The sequence below is a fragment of the Nothobranchius furzeri genome, chromosome 10, assembly GCF_043380555.1.
Source record: "Nothobranchius furzeri strain GRZ-AD chromosome 10, NfurGRZ-RIMD1, whole genome shotgun sequence".
NCBI classification, from domain to species: domain Eukaryota; kingdom Metazoa; phylum Chordata; class Actinopteri; order Cyprinodontiformes; family Nothobranchiidae; genus Nothobranchius; species Nothobranchius furzeri.
The window spans coordinates 70,741,305-70,766,440 of NC_091750.1; the positions used below are offsets into that span (position 1 = coordinate 70,741,305).

At 51.0% G+C, this 25,136-nt stretch overlaps 2 protein-coding genes across 2 annotated transcripts; both read left to right on the forward strand.

Annotated features, from left to right (window-relative positions):
• Positions 1–235: 235 nt before the first annotated feature.
• LOC139072057 (mucin-2-like) lies at positions 236–19,815 on the forward strand (the record flags this gene model as incomplete). Its single annotated transcript, XM_070555247.1, has 13 exons — positions 236–1,132; positions 4,610–5,537; positions 6,223–6,256; positions 11,740–13,222; positions 14,269–14,335; positions 14,463–14,618; positions 14,778–15,640; positions 16,017–16,153; positions 16,962–17,098; positions 17,256–17,522; positions 18,054–19,249; positions 19,524–19,564; positions 19,608–19,815. Coding segments are annotated over 13 exons (6,414 nt in total), but the record flags the coding sequence as incomplete, so codon positions are not given.
• A 1,063-nt stretch (positions 19,816–20,878) lies between these two features.
• LOC139072306 (mucin-7-like) lies at positions 20,879–21,382 on the forward strand (the record flags this gene model as incomplete). The annotated part of the gene is made up of 1 exon (XM_070555953.1): positions 20,879–21,382. A coding segment is annotated over one exon (504 nt), but the record flags the coding sequence as incomplete, so codon positions are not given.
• Positions 21,383–25,136: the final 3,754 nt, after the last annotated feature.

The following is a 25,136-nucleotide window of genomic DNA, read 5'->3' on the forward strand; positions in this document are numbered from 1 at the left end:
ACCTACAACCACAACTGCAGCACCAACAACCACAATTGAAGCACCTAAAACCACTACTGCAGCACCTACAACCACAACTGAAGCACCAACAACCACAACTGCAGCACCAACAACCACAATTGAAGCACCTATAACCACTACTGCAGCACCTACAACCACAACTGCAGCACCTACAACCACAACTGCAGCACCTACAACCACAACTGCAGCACCTACAACCACAACTGCAGCACCAACAACCACAACTGCAGCACCTACAACCACAACTGCAGCACCAACAACCGCAACTGAAGCACCTCCAACCACACCTGCAGCATCTACAACCACAACAGCAGCACCTACAACCGCAACTGCAGCACCTACAACCACTACTGCAGCACCTACAACCACTACTGCAGCACCTACAACCACAACTGCAGCACCAACAACCACAATTGAAGCACCTAAAACCACTACTGCAGCACCTACAACCACAACTGCAGCACCGACAACCACAACTGCAGCACCAACAACTGCAACTGAAGCACCTACAACCCCAACTGCAGCACCAACAACCACAACTGCAGCACATACAACTTCCACTTCAGCACAAACCACCACAACCGCAGGACAAACAACCACAATTGCAGCACCTACAACCACAACTGCAGAACCTACAACCACGACTGCAGCACCTACAACCACAACTGCAGCACCAACAACCGCAACTGCAGCACCTACAACCACAACTGCAGCACCTACAACCACTACTGCAGCACCTACAACCACAACTGCAGCACCAACAACCACAATTGAAGCACCTACACCCACTACTGCAGCACCTACAACCACAACTGCAGCACCAACAACCACAACTGCAGCACCAACAACCACGACTGCAGCACCTACAACCACAACTGCAGCACCTACAACCACAACTGCAGCACCAAAAACCACAACTACAGCACTTACAACCACATCTGCAGCACCTACAACCGCAACTGAAGCACCTACAACCACAACTGCTGCACCAAAAACCACAACTGCAGCACCTACAACCACAACTGCAGCACCAACAACCACAACTGCAGCACCAACAACCACAACTGCAGCACCAACAACCGCAACTGCAGCACCTCCAACCACACCTGCAGCACCTACAACCACAACTGCAGCACCTACAACCACAACAGCAGCTCCTACAACCACAACTGCAGCACCAAAAACCACAACTACAGCACCTACAACCACGGCTGCAGCACCTACAACTGCAACTGAAGCACCTACAACCACAACTGCAGCACAAAAAACCACAACTGCAGCACCTACAACCACAACTGCAGCACCAACAACCGCAACTGAAGCACATACAACCACAACTGCAGCACCTACAACCACAACTGCAGCACCAAAAACCACAACTACAGCACCTACAACAACATCTGCAGCACCTACAACCGCAACTGAAGCACCTACAACCACAACTGCAACACCAAAAACCACAACTGCAGCACCTACAACCACAACTGCAGCACCTACAACCACAACTGCAGCACCTACAACCACAACAGCAGCACCTACAACCGCAACTGCAGCACCTACAACCACTACTGCAGCACCTACAACCACTACTGCAGCACCTACAACCACAACTGCAGCACCAACAACCACAATTGAAGCACCTAAAACCACTACTGCAGCACCTACAACCACAACTGCAGCACCAACAACCACAACTGCAGCACCAACAACCACAATTGAAGCACCTACAACCACTACTGCAGCACCTACAACCACAACTGCAGCACCTACAACCACAACTGCAGCACCTACAACCACAACTGCAGCACCTACAACCACAACTGCAGCACCTACAACCACAACTGCAGCACCAACAACCACAACTGCAGCACCAACAACCACAATTGAAGCACCTACAACCACTACTGCAGCACCTACAACCACAACTGCAGCACAAACAACCACAACTGCAGCACCTACAACCACATCTGCAGCACCTACAACCACAACTGCAGCACCTACAACCACAACTGCAGCACCTACAACCACTACTGCAGCACCTACAACCACAACTGCAGCACCAACAACCACAATTGAAGCATCTACAACCACTACTGCAGCACCTACAACCACAACTGCAGCACCAACAACCACAACTGCAGCACCAACAACCACAACTGCAGCACCTACAACCACAACTGCAGCACCAACAACCGCAACTGAAGCACCTCCAACCACACCTGCAGCACCTACAACCACAACAGCAGCACCTACAACCGCAACTGCAGCACCTACAACCACTACTGCAGCACCTACAACCACTACTGCAGCACCTACAACCACAACTGCAGCACCAACAACCACAATTGAAGCACCTAAAACCACTACTGCAGCACCTACAACCACAACTGCAGCACCAACAACCACAACTCTAGCACCAACAACTGCAACTGAAGCACCTACAACCCCAACTGCAGCACCAACAACCACAACTGCAGCACATACAACTTCCACTTCAGCACAAACCACCACAACCGCAGGACAAACAACCACAATTGCAGCACCTACAACCACAACTGCAGCACCTACAACCACGACTGCAGCACCTACAACCACAACTGCAGCACCAACAACCGCAACTGCAGCACCTACAACCACAACTGCAGCACCTACAACCACTACTGCAGCACCTACAACCACAACTGCAGCACCAACTACCACAATTGAAGCACCTACACCCACTACTGCTGCACCTACAACCACAACTGCAGCACCAACAACCACAACTGCAGCACCAACAACCACGACTGCAGCACCTACAACCACAACTGCAGCACCTACAACCACAACTGCAGCACCAAAAACCACAACTACAGCACTTACAACCACATCTGCAGCACCTACAACCGCAACTGAAGCACCTACAACCACAACTGCTGCTCCAAAAACCACAACTGCAGCACCTACAACCACAACTGCAGCACCAACAACCACAACTGCAGCACCAACAACCACAACTCTAGCACCTACAACCACAACTGCAGCACCAACAACCGCAACTGAAGCACCTCCAACCACACCTGCAGCACCTACAACCACAACTGCAGCACCTACAACCACAACAGCAGCTCCTACAACCACAACTGCAGCACCAAAAACCACAACTACAGCACCTACAACCACTGCTGCAGCACCTACAACTGCAACTGAAGCACCTACAACCACAACTGCAGCACCAAAAACCACAACTGCAGCACCTACAACCACAACTGCAGCACCAACAACCGCAACTGAAGCACTTACAACCACAACTGCAGCACCTACAACCACAACTGCAGCACCAAAAACCACAACTACAGCACCTACAACAACATCTGCAGCACCTACAACCGCAACTGAAGCACCTACAACCACAACTGCAGCACCAAAAACCACAACTGCAGCACCTACAACCACAACTGCAGCACCTACAACCACAACTGCAGCACCTACAACCACAACAGCAGCACATACAACCGCAACTGCAGCACCTACAACCACTACTGCAGCACCTACAACCACTACTGCAGCACCTACAACCACAACTGCAGCACCAACAACCACAATTGAAGCACCTAAAACCACTACTGCAGCACCTACAGCCACAACTGCAGCACCAACAACCACAACTGCAGCACCAACAACCACAATTGAAGCACCTACAACCACTACTGCAGCACCTACAACCACAACTGCAGCACCTACAACCACAACTGCAGCACCTACAACCACAACTGCAGCACCTACAACCACAACTGCAGCACCTACAACCACAACTGCAGCACCAACAACCACAACTGCAGCACCAACAACCACAATTGAAGCACCTACAACCACTACTGCAGCACCTACAACCACAACTGCAGCACCAACAACCACAACTGCAGCACCTACAACCACAACTGCAGCACCTACAACCACAACTGCAGCACCTACAACCACAACTGCAGCACCTACAACCACTACTGCAGCACCTACAACCACAACTGCAGCACCAACAACCACAATTGAAGCATCTACAACCACTACTGCAGCACCTACAACCACTACTGCAGCACCTACAACCACAACTGCAGCACCAACAACCACAATTGAAGCACCTAAAACCACTACTGCAGCACCTACAACCACAACTGCAGCACCAACAACCACAACTCTAGCACCAACAACTGCAACTGAAGCACCTACAACCCCAACTGCAGCACCAACAACCACAACTGCAGCACATACAACTTCCACTTCAGCACAAACCACCACAACCGCAGGACAAACAACCACAATTGCAGCACCTACAACCACAACTGCAGCACCTACAACCACGACTGCAGCACCTACAACCACAACTGCAGCACCAACAACCGCAACTGCAGCACCTACAACCACAACTGCAGCACCTACAACCACTACTGCAGCACCTACAACCACAACTGCAGCACCAACAACCACAATTGAAGCACCTACACCCACTACTGCAGCACCTACAACCACAACTGCAGCACCAACAACCACAACTGCAGCACCAACAACCACGACTGCAGCACCTACAACCACAACTGCAGCACCTACAACCACAACTGCAGCACCAAAAACCACAACTACAGCACTTACAACCACATCTGCAGCACCTACAACCGCAACTGAAGCACCTACAACCACAACTGCTGCACCAAAAACCACAACTGCAGCACCTACAACCACTGCTGCAGCACCTACAACTGCAACTGAAGCACCTACAACCACAACTGCAGCACCAAAAACCACAACTGCAGCACCTACAACCACAACTGCAGCACCAACAACCACAACTGCAGCACCAACAACCACAACTGCAGCACCTACAACCACAACTGCAGCACCAACAACCGCAACTGAAGCACCTCCAACCACAACTGCAGCACCTACAACCACAACTGCAGCACCTACAACCACAACAGCAGCTCCTACAACCACAACTGCAGCACCAAAAACCACAACTACAGCACCTACAACCACGGCTGCAGCACCTACAACTGCAACTGAAGCACCTACAACCACAACTGCAGCACCAAAAACCACAACTGCAGGACCTACAACCACAACTGCAGCACCAACAACCGCAACTGAAGCACTTACAACCACAACTGCAGCACCTACAACCACAACTGCAGCACCAAAAACCACAACTACAGCACCTACAACAACATCTGCAGCACCTACAACCGCAACTGAAGCACCTACAACCACAACTGCAGCACCAAAAACCACAACTGCAGCACCTACAACCACAACTGCAGCACCTACAACCACAACTGCAGCACCTACAACCACAACAGCAGCACCTACAACCACAACTGCAGCACCTACAACCACTACTGCAGCACCTACAACCACTACTGCAGCACCTACAACCACAACTGCAGCACCAACAACCACAATTGAAGCACCTAAAACCACTACTGCAGCACCTACAACCACAACTGCAGCACCAACAACCACAACTGCAGCACCAACAACCACAATTGAAGCACCTACAACCACTACTGCAGCACCTACAACCACAACTGCAGCACCTACAACCACAACTGCAGCACCTACAACCACAACTGCAGCACCAACAACCACAACTGCAGCACCAATAACCACAATTGAAGCACCTACAACCACTACTGCAGCACCTACAACCACAACTGCAGCACCAACAACCACAACTGCAGCACCTACAACCACAACTGCAGCACCTACAACCACAACTGCAGCACCTACAACCACAACTGCAGCACCTACAACCACAACTGCAGCACCTACAACCACTACTGCAGCACCTACAACCACAACTGCAGCACCCACAACCACAATTGAAGCATCTACAACCACAACTGCAGCACCAACAACCACAACTGCAGCACCAACAACCACGACTGCAGCACCTACAACCACAACTGCAGCACCTACAACCACAACTGCAGCACCAAAAACCACAACTACAGTACTTACAACCACATCTGCAGCACCTACAACCGCAACTGAAGCACCTACAACCACAACTGCTGCACCAAAAACCACAACTGCAGCACCTACAACCACAACTGCAGCACCAACAACCACAACTGCAGCACCAACAACCACAACTGCAGCACCAACAACCGCAACCGCAGCACCTCCAACCACACCTGCAGCACCTACAACCACAACTGCAGCACCTAGAACCACAACAGCAGCTCCTACAACCACAACTGCAGCACCAAAAACCACAACTACAGCACCTACAACCACGGCTGCAGCACCTACAACTGCAACTGAAGCACCTACAACCACAACTGCAGCACAAAAAACCACAACTGCAGCACCTACAACCACAACTGCAGCACCAACAACCGCAACTGAAGCACATACAACCACAACTGCAGCACCTACAACCACAACTGCAGCACCAAAAACCACAACTACAGCACCTACAACAACATCTGCAGCACCTACAACCGCAACTGAAGCACCTACCACCACAACTGCAACACCAAAAACCACAACTGCAGCACCTACAACCACAACTGCAGCACCTACAACCACAACAGCAGCACCTACAACCGCAACTGCAGCACCTACAACCACTACTGCAGCACCTACAACCACTACTGCAGCACCTACAACCACAACTGCAGCACCAACAACCACAATTGAAGCACCTAAAACCACTACTGCAGCACCTACAACCACAACTGCAGCACCAACAACCACAACTGCAGCACCAACAACCACAATTGAAGCACCTACAACCACTACTGCAGCACCTACAACCACAACTGCAGCACCTACAACCACAACTGCAGCACCTACAACCACAACTGAAGCACCTACAACCACAACTGCAGCACCTACAACCACAACTGCAGCACCAACAACCACAACTGCAGCACCAACAACCACAATTGAAGCACCTACAACCACTACTGCAGCACCTACAACCACAACTGCAGCACAAACAACCACAACTGCAGCACCTACAACCACAACTGCAGCACCTACAACCACAACTGCAGCACCTACAACCACAACTGCAGCACCTACAACCACTACTGCAGCACCTACAACCACAACTGCAGCACCAACAACCACAATTGAAGCATCTACAACCACTGCTGCAGCACCTACAACCACAACTGCAGCACCAACAACCACAACTGCAGCACCAACAACCACAACTGCAGCACCTACAACCACAACTGCAGCACCAACAACCGCAACTGAAGCACCTACAACCACACCTGCAGCACCTACAACCACAACAGCAGCACCTACAACCGCAACTGCAGCACCTACAACCACTACTGCAGCACCTACAACCACTACTGCAGCACCTACAACCACAACTGCAGCACCAACAACCACAATTGAAGCACCTAAAACCACTACTGCAGCACCTACAACCACAACTGCAGCACCAACAACCACAACTCTAGCACCAACAACTGCAACTGAAGCACCTACAACCCCAACTGCAGCACCAACAACCACAACTGCAGCACATACAACTTCCACTTCAGCACAAACCACCACAACCGCAGGACAAACAACCACAATTGCAGCACCTACAACCACAACTGCAGCACCTACAACCACGACTGCAGCACCTACAACCACAACTGCAGCACCAACAACCGCAACTGCAGCACCTACAACCACAACTGCAGCACCTACAACCACTACTGCAGCACCTACAACCACAACTGCAGCACCAACTACCACAATTGAAGCACCTACACCCACTACTGCTGCACCTACAACCACAACTGCAGCACCAACAACCACAACTGCAGCACCAACAACCACGACTGCAGCACCTACAACCACAACTGCAGCACCTACAACCACAACTGCAGGCCCAAAAACCACAACTACAGCACTTACAACCACATCTGCAGCACCTACAACCGCAACTGAAGCACCTACAACCACAACTGCTGCTCCAAAAACCACAACTGCAGCACCTACAACCACAACTGCAGCACCAACAACCACAACTGCAGCACCAACAACCACAACTGCAGCACCTACAACCACAACTGCAGCACCAACAACCGCAACTGAAGCACCTCCAACCACACCTGCAGCACCTACAACCACAACTGCAGCACCTACAACCACAACAGCAGCTCCTACAACCACAACTGCAGCACCAAAAACCACAACTACAGCACCTACAACCACTGCTGAAGCACCTACAACTGCAACTGAAGCACCTACAACCACAACTGCAGCACCAAAAACCACAACTGCAGCACCTACAACCACAACTGCAGCACCAACAACCGCAACTGAAGCACTTACAACCACAACTGCAGCACCTACAACCACAACTGCAGCACCAAAAACCACAACTACAGCACCTACAACAACATCTGCAGCACCTACAACCGCAACTGAAGCACCTACAACCACAACTGCAGCACCAAAAACCACAACTGCAGCACCTACAACCACAACTGCAGCACCTACAACCACAACTGCAGCACCTACAACCACAACAGCAGCACATACAACCGCAACTGCAGCACCTACAACCACTACTGCAGCACCTACAACCACTACTGCAGCACCTACAACCACAACTGCAGCACCAACAACCACAATTGAAGCACCTAAAACCACTACTGCAGCACCTACAACCACAACTGCAGCACCAACAACCACAACTGCAGCACCAACAACCACAATTGAAGCACCTACAACCACTACTGCAGCACCTACAACCACAACTGCAGCACCTACAACCACAACTGCAGCACCTACAACCACAACTGCAGCACCTACAACCACAACTGCAGCACCTACAACCACAACTGCAGCACCTACAACCACAACTGCAGCACCAACAACCACAACTGCAGCACCAACAACCACAATTGAAGCACCTACAACCACTACTGCAGCACCTACAACCACAACTGCAGCACCAACAACCACAACTGCAGCACCTACAACCACAACTGCAGCACCTACAACCACAACTGCAGCACCTACAACCACAACTGCAGCACCTACAACCACTACTGCAGCACCTACAACCACAACTGCAGCACCAACAACCACAATTGAAGCATCTACAACCACTACTGCAGCACCTACAACCACAACTGCAGCACCAACAACCACAATTGAAGCACCTAAAACCACTACTGCAGCACCTACAACCACAACTGCAGCACCAACAACCACAACTCTAGCACCAACAACTGCAACTGAAGCACCTACAACCCCAACTGCAGCACCAACAACCACAACTGCAGCACATACAACTTCCACTTCAGCACAAACCACCACAACCGCAGGACAAACAACCACAATTGCAGCACCTACAACCACAACTGCAGCACCTACAACCACGACTGCAGCACCTACAACCACAACTGCAGCACCAACAACCGCAACTGCAGCACCTACAACCACAACTGCAGCACCTACAACCACTACTGCAGCACCTACAACCACAACTGCAGCACCAACAACCACAATTGAAGCACCTACACCCACTACTGCAGCACCTACAACCACAACTGCAGCACCAACAACCACAACTGCAGCACCAACAACCACGACTGCAGCACCTACAACCACAACTGCAGCACCTACAACCACAACTGCAGCACCAAAAACCACAACTACAGCACTTACAACCACATCTGCAGCACCTACAACCGCAACTGAAGCACCTACAACCACAACTGCTGCACCAAAAACCACAACTGCAGCACCTACAACCACTGCTGCAGCACCTACAACTGCAACTGAAGCACCTACAACCACAACTGCAGCACCAAAAACCACAACTGCAGCACCTACAACCACAACTGCAGCACCAACAACCACAACTGCAGCACCAACAACCACAACTGCAGCACCAACAACCACAACTGCAGCACCTACAACCACAACTGCAGCACCAACAACCGCAACTGAAGCACCTCCAACCACAACTGCAGCACCTACAACCACAACTGCAGCACCTACAACCACAACAGCAGCTCCTACAACCACAACTGCAGCACCAAAAACCACAACTACAGCACCTACAACCACGGCTGCAGCACCTACAACTGCAACTGAAGCACCTACAACCACAACTGCAGCACCAAAAACCACAACTGCAGGACCTACAACCACAACTGCAGCACCAACAACCGCAACTGAAGCACTTACAACCACAACTGCAGCACCTACAACCACAACTGCAGCACCAAAAACCACAACTACAGCACCTACAACAACATCTGCAGCACCTACAACCGCAACTGAAGCACCTACAACCACAACTGCAGCACCAAAAACCACAACTGCAGCACCTACAACCACAACTGCAGCACCTACAACCACAACTGCAGCACCTACAACCACAACAGCAGCACCTACAACCGCAACTGCAGCACCTACAACCACTACTGCAGCACCTACAACCACTACTGCAGCACCTACAACCACAACTGCAGCACCAACAACCACAATTGAAGCACCTAAAACCACTACTGCAGCACCTACAACCACAACTGCAGCACCAACAACCACAACTGCAGCACCAACAACCACAATTGAAGCACCTACAACCACTACTGCAGCACCTACAACCACAACTGCAGCACCTACAACCACAACTGCAGCACCTACAACCACAACTGCAGCACCAACAACCACAACTGCAGCACCAACAACCACAATTGAAGCACCTACAACCACTACTGCAGCACCTACAACCACAACTGCAGCACCAACAACCACAACTGCAGCACCTACAACCACAACTGCAGCACCTACAACCACAACTGCAGCACCTACAACCACAACTGCAGCACCTACAACCACAACTGCAGCACCTTCAACCACTACTGCAGCACCTACAACCACAACTGCAGCACCAACAACCACAATTGAAGCATCTACAACCACTACTGCAGCACCTACAACCACAACTGCAGCACCAACAACCACAACTACAGCACCAACAACCACGACTGCAGCACCTACAACCACAACTGCAGCACCTACAACCACAACTGCAGCACCAAAAACCACAACTACAGCACCTACAACCACATCTGCAGCACATACAACCACAACTGCAGCACCAACAACCACAACTGCAGCACCTGCAACAACAACTGCAGCACCAGCAACCGCAACTGAAGCTTCTACAACCACAACTGCAGCACCTACAACCACTACTGCAGCACCTACAACCACAACTGCAGCAACAACATTTGCTATTGAAGAACCTACAACCACAACTGCAGCACCAACAACCACAACTGCAGCACATACAACTACCACTTTAGCACAAACAGCCACAACCGCAGCACCAACAACCACAACTGCAGCACCTACAACCACAACTGCAGCAGCAACAACTGCAACTGAAGCACCTCCAACCAAAACTGCAGCACCTACAACCACAACAGCATCAAAAACAACAACTACAGCACCTACAACCACATCTGCAGCACCTACAACCGCAACTGAAGCACCTACAACCACAACTGCAGCACCAAAAACCACAACTGCAGCACCTACAACCACAACTGCAGCACCAACAACCGCAACTGAAGCACCTCCAACCGCAACTGAAGCACCTACAACCACAACTGCAGCACCTACAACCACAACTGCAGCACCTACAACCACAACTGCAGCACCAACAACCACGACTGCTGCACCTACAACCACAACTGCAGCACCTACAACCACAACTGCAGCACCAAAAACCACAACTCTTGCACCTACAACCACATCTGCAGCACCAACAACAGCAACTGAAGCACCTCCAACCGCAACTGCAGCACCAACAACCACAACTGCAGCACATACAACTACCACTTCAGCACAAACCACCACAACTGCAACACCTCCATCCACAACTGCAGCACCAACAACCACGATTGCAGCACCTACAACCACAACTGAAGCTCCTACAACCACAACTGCAGCACCTACAACCACAACTTCAGCACCTACAACCACAACTGCAGCACCTACAACCACAACAACAGCACCTACAACCACCACTGCAGCACCTACAACCACAACTGCAGCACCTGCAACCACAACTGCAGCACCTACAACCACTACTGCAGCACCTACAACCACAACTGCAGCACCAACAACCACAATTGAAGCACCTACAACCACTACTGCAGCACCGACAACCACAACTGCAGCACCAACAACCACAACTGCAGCACCAACAACCACGACTGCAGCACCTAGAACCACAACTGCAGCACCTACAACCACAACAGCAGCACCTACAACCACAACTGCAGCACCAAAACCCACAACTACAGCACCTACAACCACATCTGCAGCACCTACAACCGCAACTGAAGCACCTACAACCACAATTGCAGCACCAACAACCACAACTGCAGCACCTACGACCACAACTACAGCACCTACAACCACATCTGCAGCACCTACAACCGCAACTGAAGCACCTACAACCACAATTGCAGCACCAACAACCACAACTGCAGCACCTACAACCACATCTGAAGCACCTACAACCGCAACTGAAGCACCTACAACCACAATTGCAGCACCAACAACCACAACTGCAGCACCTACGACCACAAGTGCAGCACCTACAACCACAACTGCAGCACCAACAACCACAACTGCAGCACCAACAACCACAACTGCAGCACCTACAACCACGACTGCAGCACCTACAACCACAAGTGCAGCACCTACCAACACAACTGCAGCACCTACAACCACAACTGCAGCACCTACAACTACCACTTCACCAACAACTACAACTACAGCATCAACACCCACGACTGGAGCTCCTACAACCACAACTGCAGCACCAACAACCGAAACTGAAGCACCTACAACCACAACTGTAGCACCTACACCCACTACTGCAGTACCTACAACCACAACTGCAGCACCTACAACCACAACTGCAGCACCTACAACCACTACTGCAGCACCTACAACCACAACTGCAGCACCAACAACCACAATTGAAGCACCTACAACCACTACTGCAGCACCTAAAACCACAACTGAAGCACCAACAACCACAACTGCAGCACCAACAACCACGACTGCAGCACCTACAACCACAACTGCAGCACCAAAAACCACAACTGCAGCACCTACAACCACATCTGCAGCACCTACAACTGCAACTGAAGCACCTACAGCCACAACTGCGGCACCAAAAACCACAACTGCAGCACCAAAAACCACAACTGCAGCACGAACAACCACAACTGCAGCACCTACAACAACAACTGCAGCACCAGCAACCGCAACTGAAGCATCTACAACCACAACTGCAGCACCTACAACCACTACTGCAGCACCTACAACCACAACTGCAGCACATACAACTACCACTTCAGCACAAACCACCACAACCGCAGCACCAACAACCACAACTGCAGCACCTACAACCACAACTGCAGCACCAACAACTGCAACTGAAGCACCTCCAACCACAACTGCAGCACCTACAACCACAACAGCAGCTCCTACAACCACAACTGCAGCACCAAAAACCACAACTACAGCACCTACAACCACAGCTGCAGCACCTACAACTGCAACTGAAGCACCTACAACCACAACTGCAGCACAACAAACCACAACTGCAGCACCAACAACCACAATTGAAGCACCTACAACCACTACTGCAGCACCGACAACCACAACTGCAGCACCAACAACCACAACTGCAGCACCAACAAGCACGACTGCAGCACCTACAACCACAACTGCCGCACCTACAACCACAACTGCAGCACCAAAAACCACAACTACAGCACCTACATCCACATCTGCAGCACCTACAACCGCAACTGAAGCACCTACAACCACAATTGCAGCACCAATAACCACAACTGCAGCACCTACAACCACGACTGCAGCACCTACAACCACAACTGCGGCACCTACAACCACAATTGCAGCACCTACCAACCCAACTGCAGCACCTACAACCACAACTGCAGCACGAACAGCCACAACTGCAGCACCTACAACCACAACTGCAGCACCTACAACCACAACTGCAGCACCTACAACCACAACTGCAGCACCAACAACTGGAACTGCAGCACCTACAACCACAACTGCAGCACCAACAACCACAACTGCAGCACATACAACTTCCACTTCAGCACAAACCACCACAACCGCAGCACCAACAACCACAACTGCAGCACCTACAACCACAACTGCAGCACCTACGACCACAAGTGCAGCACCTACAACCACAACTGCAGCACCAAAAACCACAACTGCAGCACCTACTACCACAACTGCAGCACCTACAACCACAACTGCAGCACCAACAACCACGACTGCTGCACCTACAACCACAACTGCAGCACCTACAACCACAACTGCAGCACCAAAAACCACAACTATTGCACCAAAAACCACAACTGCAGCACCTACAACCACAACTGCAGTACCAACAACAGCAACTGAAGCACCTCCAACCACAACTGCAGCACCAACAACCACAACTGCAGCACATACAACTACCACTTCAGCACAAACCACCACAACTGAAATACCTACATCCACAACTGCAGCACCTACAAGCACAACTGCAGCACCTACAACCACAGCTGCAGCACATACAACTTCAACTTCAGCACAAACCACCACAACCGCAGGACAAATAACCACAATTGCAGCACCTACAACCACAACTGCAGCACGTACAACCACAACTGCAGCACATACAACTTCCACTTCAGCACAAACCACCACAACCGCAGCACCAACAACCACAACTGCAGCACCAACAACCACAACTGCAGCACCAACAACCACAACTGCAGCACCTACAACCACGAGTGCAGCACCTACAACCGCAACTGAAGCTTCTACAACCACAACTGCAGCACCTACCACCACAACCGCAGCACCAACAACCACAACTGCAGCACCAACAACCACAACTGCAGCACCAACAACCACAACTGCAGCACCTACAACCACAACTGCAGCACCTACAACCACAACTGGAGCTCCAACAACTGCAACTGCAGCACCTACAACCACAACTGCAGCACATACAACTTCCACTTCAGCACAAACCACCACAACCACAGCACCAACAACCACAACTGCAGCACCTACAACCACAACTGCAGCACCTACGACCACAAGTGCAGCACCTACAACCACAACTGCAGCACCAAAAACCACAACTGCTGCACCAACAACCACAACAGCAGAACCTACAACCACAACTGCAGCACCTACAACAACAACTGCAGCACAGGCAACCGCAACTGAAGCTTCTACAACCACAACTGCAGCACCTACAACCACTATTGCAGCACCTACAACCACAACTTCAGCACATACAACTACCACTTCAGCACAAACCACCACAACCGCAGCACCAACAACCACAACTGCAGCACCTACAGCCACAACTGCAGCACCAACAACCACAACTGCAGCACCTACAACCACAACTGCAGCACCTACAACCCCAACTGCAGCACCAAAAACCACAACTACAGCAACTACAACCACATCTGCAGCACCTACAACCGCAACTGAAGCACCTACAACCACAACTGCAGCACCAAAAACCACAACTGCAGCACCAAAAACCACAACAGCAGCACCAAAAACCACAACTGCAGCACCTACAACCACAACTGCAGCACCTACAACCACAACAGCAGCACCTACAACCGCCACTGCAGCACCTACAACCACAACTGCAGCACCTGCAACCACAACTGCAGCACCTACAACCACTACTGCAGAACCTACAACCACAACTGCAGCACCAACAACCACAATTGTAGCACCTACAACCACTACTGCAGCACCAACAACCACAACTGCAGCACCAAAAACCACAACTGCAGCACCTACAACCACAACTGCAGCACCTACAACCACAACTGCAGCACCTACAACCACAACTGCAGCACCTACAACCACAACTGCAGCACCTACAACCACTATTGCAGCACCTACAACCACAACTGCAGCACCAACAACCCCAGCTGCAGCACCTACAACCACAACTGCAGCACCTACGACCACAAGTGCAGCACCTACAACCACAACTGCAGCACCAAAAACCACAACAGCAGCACCTACAACCGCAACTGCAGCACCTACAACCACAACTGCAGCACCTACAACCACAACTGCAGCACCTACAACCACAACTGCAGCACCTACAACCACTATTGCAGCACCTACAACCACAACTGCAGCACCAACAACCACAATTGAAGCACCTACAACCACTACTGCAGCACCTACAACAACAACTGCAGCACCAACAACCACAACTGCAGCACCAACAACCAGGATTGCAGCACCTACAACCACAACTGCAGCACCAAAAACCACAACTACAGCACCTACAACCACATCTGCAGAACCTACAACCGCAACTGAAGCACCTACAACCACAACTGCGGCACCAAAAACCACAACTGCAGCACCAAAAACCACAACTGCAGCACATACAACCACAACTGCAGCACCTACAACAACAACTGCAGCACCAACAACCACAATTGAAGCACCTTCAACCACTACTGCAGCACCGACAACCACAACTGCAGCACCAACAACCACAGCTGCAGCACCTACAACCACAACTGCAGCACCTACGACCAAGAGTGCAGCACCTACAACCACAACTGCAGCACCAAAAACCACAACTGCAGCACCTACAACCACAACTGCAGCACCTAAAACCACAACAGCAGCACCTACAACCGCAACTGCAGCACCTACAACCACAACTGCAGCACCTACAACCACAACTGAAGCACCTACAACCACTATTGCAGCACCTACAACCACATCTGCAGAACCTACAACCGCAACTGAAGCACCTACAACCACAACTGCGGCACCAAAAACCACAACTGCAGCACCTACAACCACAACTGCAGCACCAAAAATCACAACTGCAGCACATACAACTACCACTTCAGCACAAACCACCACAACTGCAATACCTACATCCACAACTGCAGCACCTACAGCCACAACTGCAGCACCTACAACCACAACTGCAGCACCAACAACTGTAACTGAAGCACCTACAACCCCAATTGCAGCACCAACAACCACAACTGCAGCACCTACAACCACGACTGCAGCACCTACAACCACAACTGCGGCACCTACAACCACAATTACAGCACCTACCAACACAACTGCAGCACCTACAACCACAACTGCAGCACCTACAACCACAACTGCAGCACCAACAGCCACAACTGCAGCACCTACAACCACAACTGCAACACCTACAACCACAACTGCAGCACCTACAACCACAACTGCAGCTCCAACAACTGCAACTGCAGCACCTACAACCACAACTGCAGCACCAACAACCACAACTGCAGCACATACAACTTCCACTTCAGCACAAACCACCACAACCGCAGCACCAACAACCACAACTGCAGCACCTACAACCACAACTGCACCACCTACGACCACAAGTGCAGCACCTACAACCACAACTGCAGCACCAAAAACCACAACTGCAGCACCATCAACCACAACAGCAGAACCTACAACCAGAACTGCAGCACCTACAACAACAACTGCAGCACATGTAACCGCAACTGAAGCTTCTACAACCACAACTGCAGCACCTACAACCTCTATTGCAGCACCTACAACCACAACTTCAGCACATACAACTACCACTTCAGCACAAACCACCACAACCGCAGCACCAATAACCACAACTGCAGCACCTACAACCACAACTGCAGCACCAACATCCGCAACTGAAGCACCTCCAACCACAACTGCAGCACCTACAACCACAACTGCAGCACGTACAACCACAACTGCAGCACCAAAAACAACAACTACAGCACCTACAACCACAACTGCAGCACAAAAAACCACAACTACAGCACCTACAACCACATCTGCAGCACCTACAACCGCAACTGAAGCACCTACAACGACAACTGCAGCACCAAAACCCACAACTGCAGCACCAAAAACCACAACAGCAGCACCAAAAACCACAACTGCAGCACCTACAACCACAACTGCAGCACCTACAACCACAACAGCAGCACCTACAACCGCCACTGCAGCACCTACAACCACAACTGCAGCACCTGCAACCACAACTGCAGCACCTACAACCACTACTGCAGCACCTACAACCACAACTGCAGCACCAACAACCACAATTGAAGCACCTACAACCACTACTGCAGCACCAACAACCACAACTGCAGCACCAACAACCACAGCTGCAGCACCTACAACCACAACTGCAGCACCTACGACCACATCTGCAGCACCTACAACCACAACTGCAGCACCAAAAACCACAACTGCAGCACCTACAACCACAACTGCAGCACCTAAAACCACAACAGCAGCACCTACAACCGCAACTGCAGCACCTACAACCACAACTGCAGAACCTACAACCACAACTGCAGCACCTACAACCACAACTGCAGCACCTACAACCACTATTGCAGCACCTACAACCACAACTGCAGCACCAACAACCACAATTGAAGCACCTACAACCACTACTGCAGCACCTACAACAACAACTGCAGCACCAACAACCACAACTGCAGCACCAACAACCACGATTGCAGCACCTACAACCACAACTGCAGCACCAAAAACCACAACTACAGCACCTACAACCACATCTGCAGAACCTACAACCGCAACTGAAGCACCTACAACCACAACTGCGGCACCAAAAACCACAACTGCAGCACCTACAACCACAACTGCAGCACCAAAAACCACAACTGCAGCACATACAACCACAACTGCAGCACCTACAACCACAACTGCAGCACCAACAACCACAATTGAAGCACCTACAACCACTACTGCAGCACCGACAACCACAACTACAGCACCAACAACCACAGCTGCAGCACCTACAACCACAACTGCAGCACCTACGACCAAGAGTGCAGCACCTACAACCACAACTGCAGCACCAAAAACCACAACTACAGCACCTACAACCACAACTGCAGCACCTAAAACCACAACAGCAGCACCTACAACCGCAACTGCAGCACCTACAACCACAACTGCAGCACCTACAACCACAACTGCAGCACCTACAACCACTATTGCAGCACCTACAACCACAACTGCAGCACCAACAACCACAATTGAAGCACCTACAACCACTACTGCAGCACCTACAACCACAACTGCAGCACCTACAACCACAACTGCAGCACCTCAAACCACAACAGCAGCACCTACAACCGCAACTGCAGCACCTACAACCACAACTGCAGCACCTACAACCACAACTGCAGCACCTACAACCACTATTGCAGCACCTACAACCACAACTGCAGCACCAACAACCACAATTGAAGCACCTACAACCACTACTGCAGCACCTACAACCACAACTGCAGCACCAACAACCACAACTGCAGCACCAACAACCACGATTAAAGCACCTACAACCACAACTGCAGCACCTACAACCACAACTGCAGCACCAAAAACCACAACTACAGCACCTACAACCACATCTCCAGAACCTACAACTGCAACTGAAGCACCTACAACCACAACTGCGGCACCAAAAACCACAACTGCAGCACCTACAACCACAACTGCAGCACCAAAAACCACATCTGCAGCACATACAACTACCACTTCAGCACAAACCACCACAACTGCAATACCTACATCCACAACTGCAGCACCTACAACCACAACTGCAGCACCTACAACCACAACTGCAGCACCAACAACTGTAACTGAAGCACTTACAACCCCAACTGCAGCACCAACAACCACAACTGCAGCACATACAACTTCCACTTCAGCACAAACCACCACAACCGCAGGACAAACAACCACAATTGCAGCACCTACAACCACAACTGCAGCACCTAAAACCACAACTGCAGCACCTACAACCACAACTGCAGCACCTACAACCACTATTGCAGCACCTACAACCACAACTGCAGCACCAACAACCACAATTGAAGCACCTACAACCACTACTGCAGCACCTACAACCACAACTACAGAACCTACAACCACATCTGCAGCACCTACAACCGCAACTGAAGCACCTACAACCACAACTGCAGCATCAAAAACCAAAACTGCAGCACCAAATACCACAACTGCAGCACCTACAACCACAACTGCAGCACCTACAACCACAACAGCAGCACCTACAACCGCCACTGCAGCACCTACAACCACAACTGCAGCACCTGCAACCACAACTGCAGCACCTACAACCACTACTGTAGCACCTACAACCACAAATGCAGCACCAACAACCACAATTGAAGCACCTACAACCACTACTGCAGCACCGACAACCACAACTGCAGCACCAACAACCACAACTGCAGCACCAACAACCACGACTGCAGCACCTACAACCACAACTGCAGCACCTACAACCACAACTGCAGCACCAAAAACCACAACTACAGCACCTACAACCACAACTGCAGCACCAAAAACCACAACTACAGCACTTACAACCACATCTGCAGCACCTACAACCGCAACTGAAGCACCTACAACCACAACTGCTGCACCAAAAACCACAACTGCAGCACCTACAACCACAACTGCAGCACCAACAACCACAACTGCAGCACCAACAACCACAACTGCAGCACCTACAACCACAACTGCAGCACCAACAACCGCAACTGAAGCACCTAAAACCACACCTGCAGCACCTACAACCACAACTGCAGCACCTACAACCACAACAGCAGCTCCTACAACCACAACTGCAGCACCAAAAACCACAACAGCAGCACCAAAAACCACAACTGCAGCACCTACAACCACAACTGCAGCACCTACAACCACAACAGCAGCACCTACAACCGCCACTGCAGCACCTACAACCACAACTGCAGCACCTGCAACCACAACTGCAGCACCTACAACCACTACTGCAGCACCTACAACCACAACTGCAGCACCAACAACCACAATTGAAGCACCTACAACCACTACTGCAGCACCGACAACCACAACTGCAGCACCAACAACCACAACTGCAGCACCAACAACCACGACTGCAGCACCTACAACCACAACTGCAGCACCTACAACCACAACTGCAGCACCAAAAACCACAACTGCAGCACATACAACTACCACTTCAGCACAAACCACCATAACTGCAATACCTACATCCACAACTGCAGCACCTACAACCACAACTGCAGCACCTAGAACCACAACTGCAGCACCAACAACTGCAACTGAAGCACCTACAACCCCAACTGCAGCACCAACAACCACAACTGCAGCACATACAACTTCCACTTCAGCACAAACCACCACAACAGCAGGACAAACAACCACAATTGCAGCACCTACAACCACAACTGCAGCACCTACAACCACAACTGCAGCACCTACAACCACTATTGCAGCACCTACAACCACAACTGCAGCACCAACAACCACAATTGAAGCACCTACAACCACAAGTACAGCACCTACAACCACATCTGCAGCACCTACAACCGCAACTGAAGCACCTACAACCACAACTGCAGCATCACAAACCACAACTGCAGCACCAAAAACCACAACTGCAGCACCAAAAACCACAACTGCAGCACCTACAACCACAACTGCAGCACCTACAACCACAACAGCAGCACCTACAACCGCCACTGCAGCACCTACAACCACAACTGCAGCACCTGCAACCACAACTGCAGCACCTACAACCACTACTGCAGCAACTACAACCACAACTGCAGCACCAACAACCACAATTGAAGCACCTACAACCACTACTGCAGCACCGACAACCACAACTGCAGCACCAACAACCACAACTGCAGCACCAACAACCACGACTGCAGCACCTACAACCACAACTGCAGCACCTACAACCACAACTGCAGCACCAAAAACCACAACTACAGCACCTACAACCACATCTGCAGCACCTACAACCGCAACTGAAGCACCTACAACCACAATTGCAGCAACAACAACCACAACTGCAGCACCTACAACCACGACTGCAGCACCTACAACCACAACTTCAGCACCTACAACCACTATTGCAGCACCTACAACCACAACTGCAGCACCAACAACCACAATTGAAGCACCTACAACCACTACTGCAGCACCTACAACCACATCTGCAGCACCTACAACCGCAATTGAAGCACCTACAACCACAACTGCAGCATCAAAAACCACAACTGCAGCACCAAAAACCACAACAGCAGCACCAAAAACCACAACTGCAGCACCTACAACCACAACTGCAGCACCTACAACCACAACAGCAGCACCTACAACCGCAACTGCAGCACCTACAACCACAACTGCAGCACCTATAACCACTACTGCAGCACCTACAACCTCAACTGCAGCACCAACAACCACAATTGAAGCACCTACAACCACTACTGCAGCACCGACAACCACAACTGCAGCACCAACAACCACAACTGCAGCACCAACAACCACGACTGCAGCACCTACAACCACAACTGCAGCACCTACAACCACAACTGCAGCACCAAAAACCACAACTACAGAACCTACAACCACATCTGCAGCACCTACAACCGCAACTGAAGCACCTACAACCACAATTGCAGCACCAACAACCACAACTGCAGCACCTACAACCACGACTGCAGCACCTACAACCACAACTGCGGCACCTACAACCACAATTGCAGCACCTACCAACACAACTGCAGCACCTACATCCACAACTGCAGCACCTACAACCACAACTGCAGCACCAACAGCCACAACTGCAGCACCTACATCCACAACTGCAGCACCTACAACCACAACTGCAGCACATACAACTTCCACTTCAGCACAAACCACCACAACCGCAGCACCAACAACCACAACTGCAGCACCTACAACCACAACTGCAGCACCTAAAACCACAACAGCAGCACCTACAACCGCAACTGCAGCACCTACAACCACAACTGCAGCACCTACAACCGCAACTGCAGCACCTACAACCACTATTGCAGCACCTACAACCACAACTGCAGCACCTACAACCACAATTGAAGCACCTACAACCACAACTGCAGCACCTACAACCACAACTGCAGCACCAACAACCACAACTGCAGCACCAACAACCACGATTGCAGCACCTACAACCACAACTGCAGCACCTACAACCACAACTGCAGCACCAAAAACCACAACTACAGCACCTACAACCACATCTGCAGCACCTACAACCGCAACTGAAGCACCTACAACCACAACTGCGGCACCAAAAACCACAACTGCAGCACCAAAAACCACAACTGCAGCACCAAAAACCACAACTGCAGCACATACAACTACCACTTCAGCACAAACCACCACAACTGCAATACCTACATCCACAACTGCAGCACCTACAACCACAACTGCAGCACCAACAACTGCAACTGAAGCACCTACAATCCCAACTGCAGCACCAACAACCACAACTGCAGCACATACAACTTCCACTTCAGCACAAACCACCACAACCGCAGGACAAACAACCACAATTGCAGCACCTACAACCACAACTGCAGCACCTACAACCACGACTGCAGCACCTACAACCACAACTGCAGCACCAACAACCGCAACTGCAGCAACTACAACCACAACTGCAGCACCTGCAACCACAACTGCAGCACCTACAACCACTACTGCAGCACCTACAACCACAACTGCAGCACCAACAACCACAATTGAAGCACCTACAACCACTACTGCAGCACCGACAACCACAACTGCAGCACCAACAACCACAACTGCAGCACCAACAACCACGACTGCAGCACCTACAACCACAACTGCAGCACCTACAACCACAACTGCAGCACCAAAAACCACAACTACAGCACCTACAACCACATCTGCAGCACCTACAACCACAGCTGAAGCACCTACAACCACAATTGCAGCACCAACAACCACAACTGCAGCACCTAAAACCACGACTGCAGCACCTACAACCACAACTGCGGCACATACCACCACAATTGCAGCACCTACCAACACAACTGCAGCACCTACAACCACAACTGCAGCACCTACAACCACAACTGCAGCACCTACAACCACAACTGCAGCACCAACAGCCACAACTGCAGCACCTTCAACCACAACTGCAGCACCTACAACCACAACTGCAGCACATACAACTTCCACTTCAGCACAAACCACCACAACCGCAGCACGAACAACCACAACTGCAGCACCTACAACCACAACTGCAGCACCTACGACCACAAGTGCAGCACCTACAACCACAACTGCAGCACCAAAAACCACAACTGCAGCACCTACAACCACAACTGCAGCACCTACAACCACAACTGCAGCACCTAAAACCACAACAGCAGCACTTACAACCGCAACTGCAGCACCTACAACCAGAACTGCAGCACCTACAACCACAACTGCAGCACAAACAACCACTATTGCAGCACCTACAACCACAACTGCAGCACCTACAACCACAATTGAAGCACCTACAACCACGACTGCAGCACCTACAACCACAACTGTAGCACCAACAACCACAACTGCAGCACCAACAACCACAATTGCAGCACCTACAACCACAACTGCAGCACCAAAAACCACAACTAAAGCACCTACAACCACATCTGCAGCACCTACAACCGCAACTGAAGTGCCTACAACCACAACTGCGGCACCAAAAACCACAACTGCAGCACCTACAACCACAACTGCAGCACCAAAAACCACAACTGCAGCACATACAACTACCTCTTCAGCACAAACCACCACAAAGGCAATACCTACACCCACAACTGCAGCACCTACAAGCACAACTGCAGCACCAACAACTGCAACTGAAGCACCTACAACCCCAACTGCAGCACCAACAACCACAACTGCAGCACATACAACTTCCACTTCAGCACAAACCACCACAACCACAGGACAAACAACCACAATTGCAGCACCTACAACCACAACTGCAGCACCTACAACCACAACTGCAGCACCTACAACCACAACTGCAGCACCAACAACCGCAACTGCAGCAACTACAACCACAACTGCAGCACCTA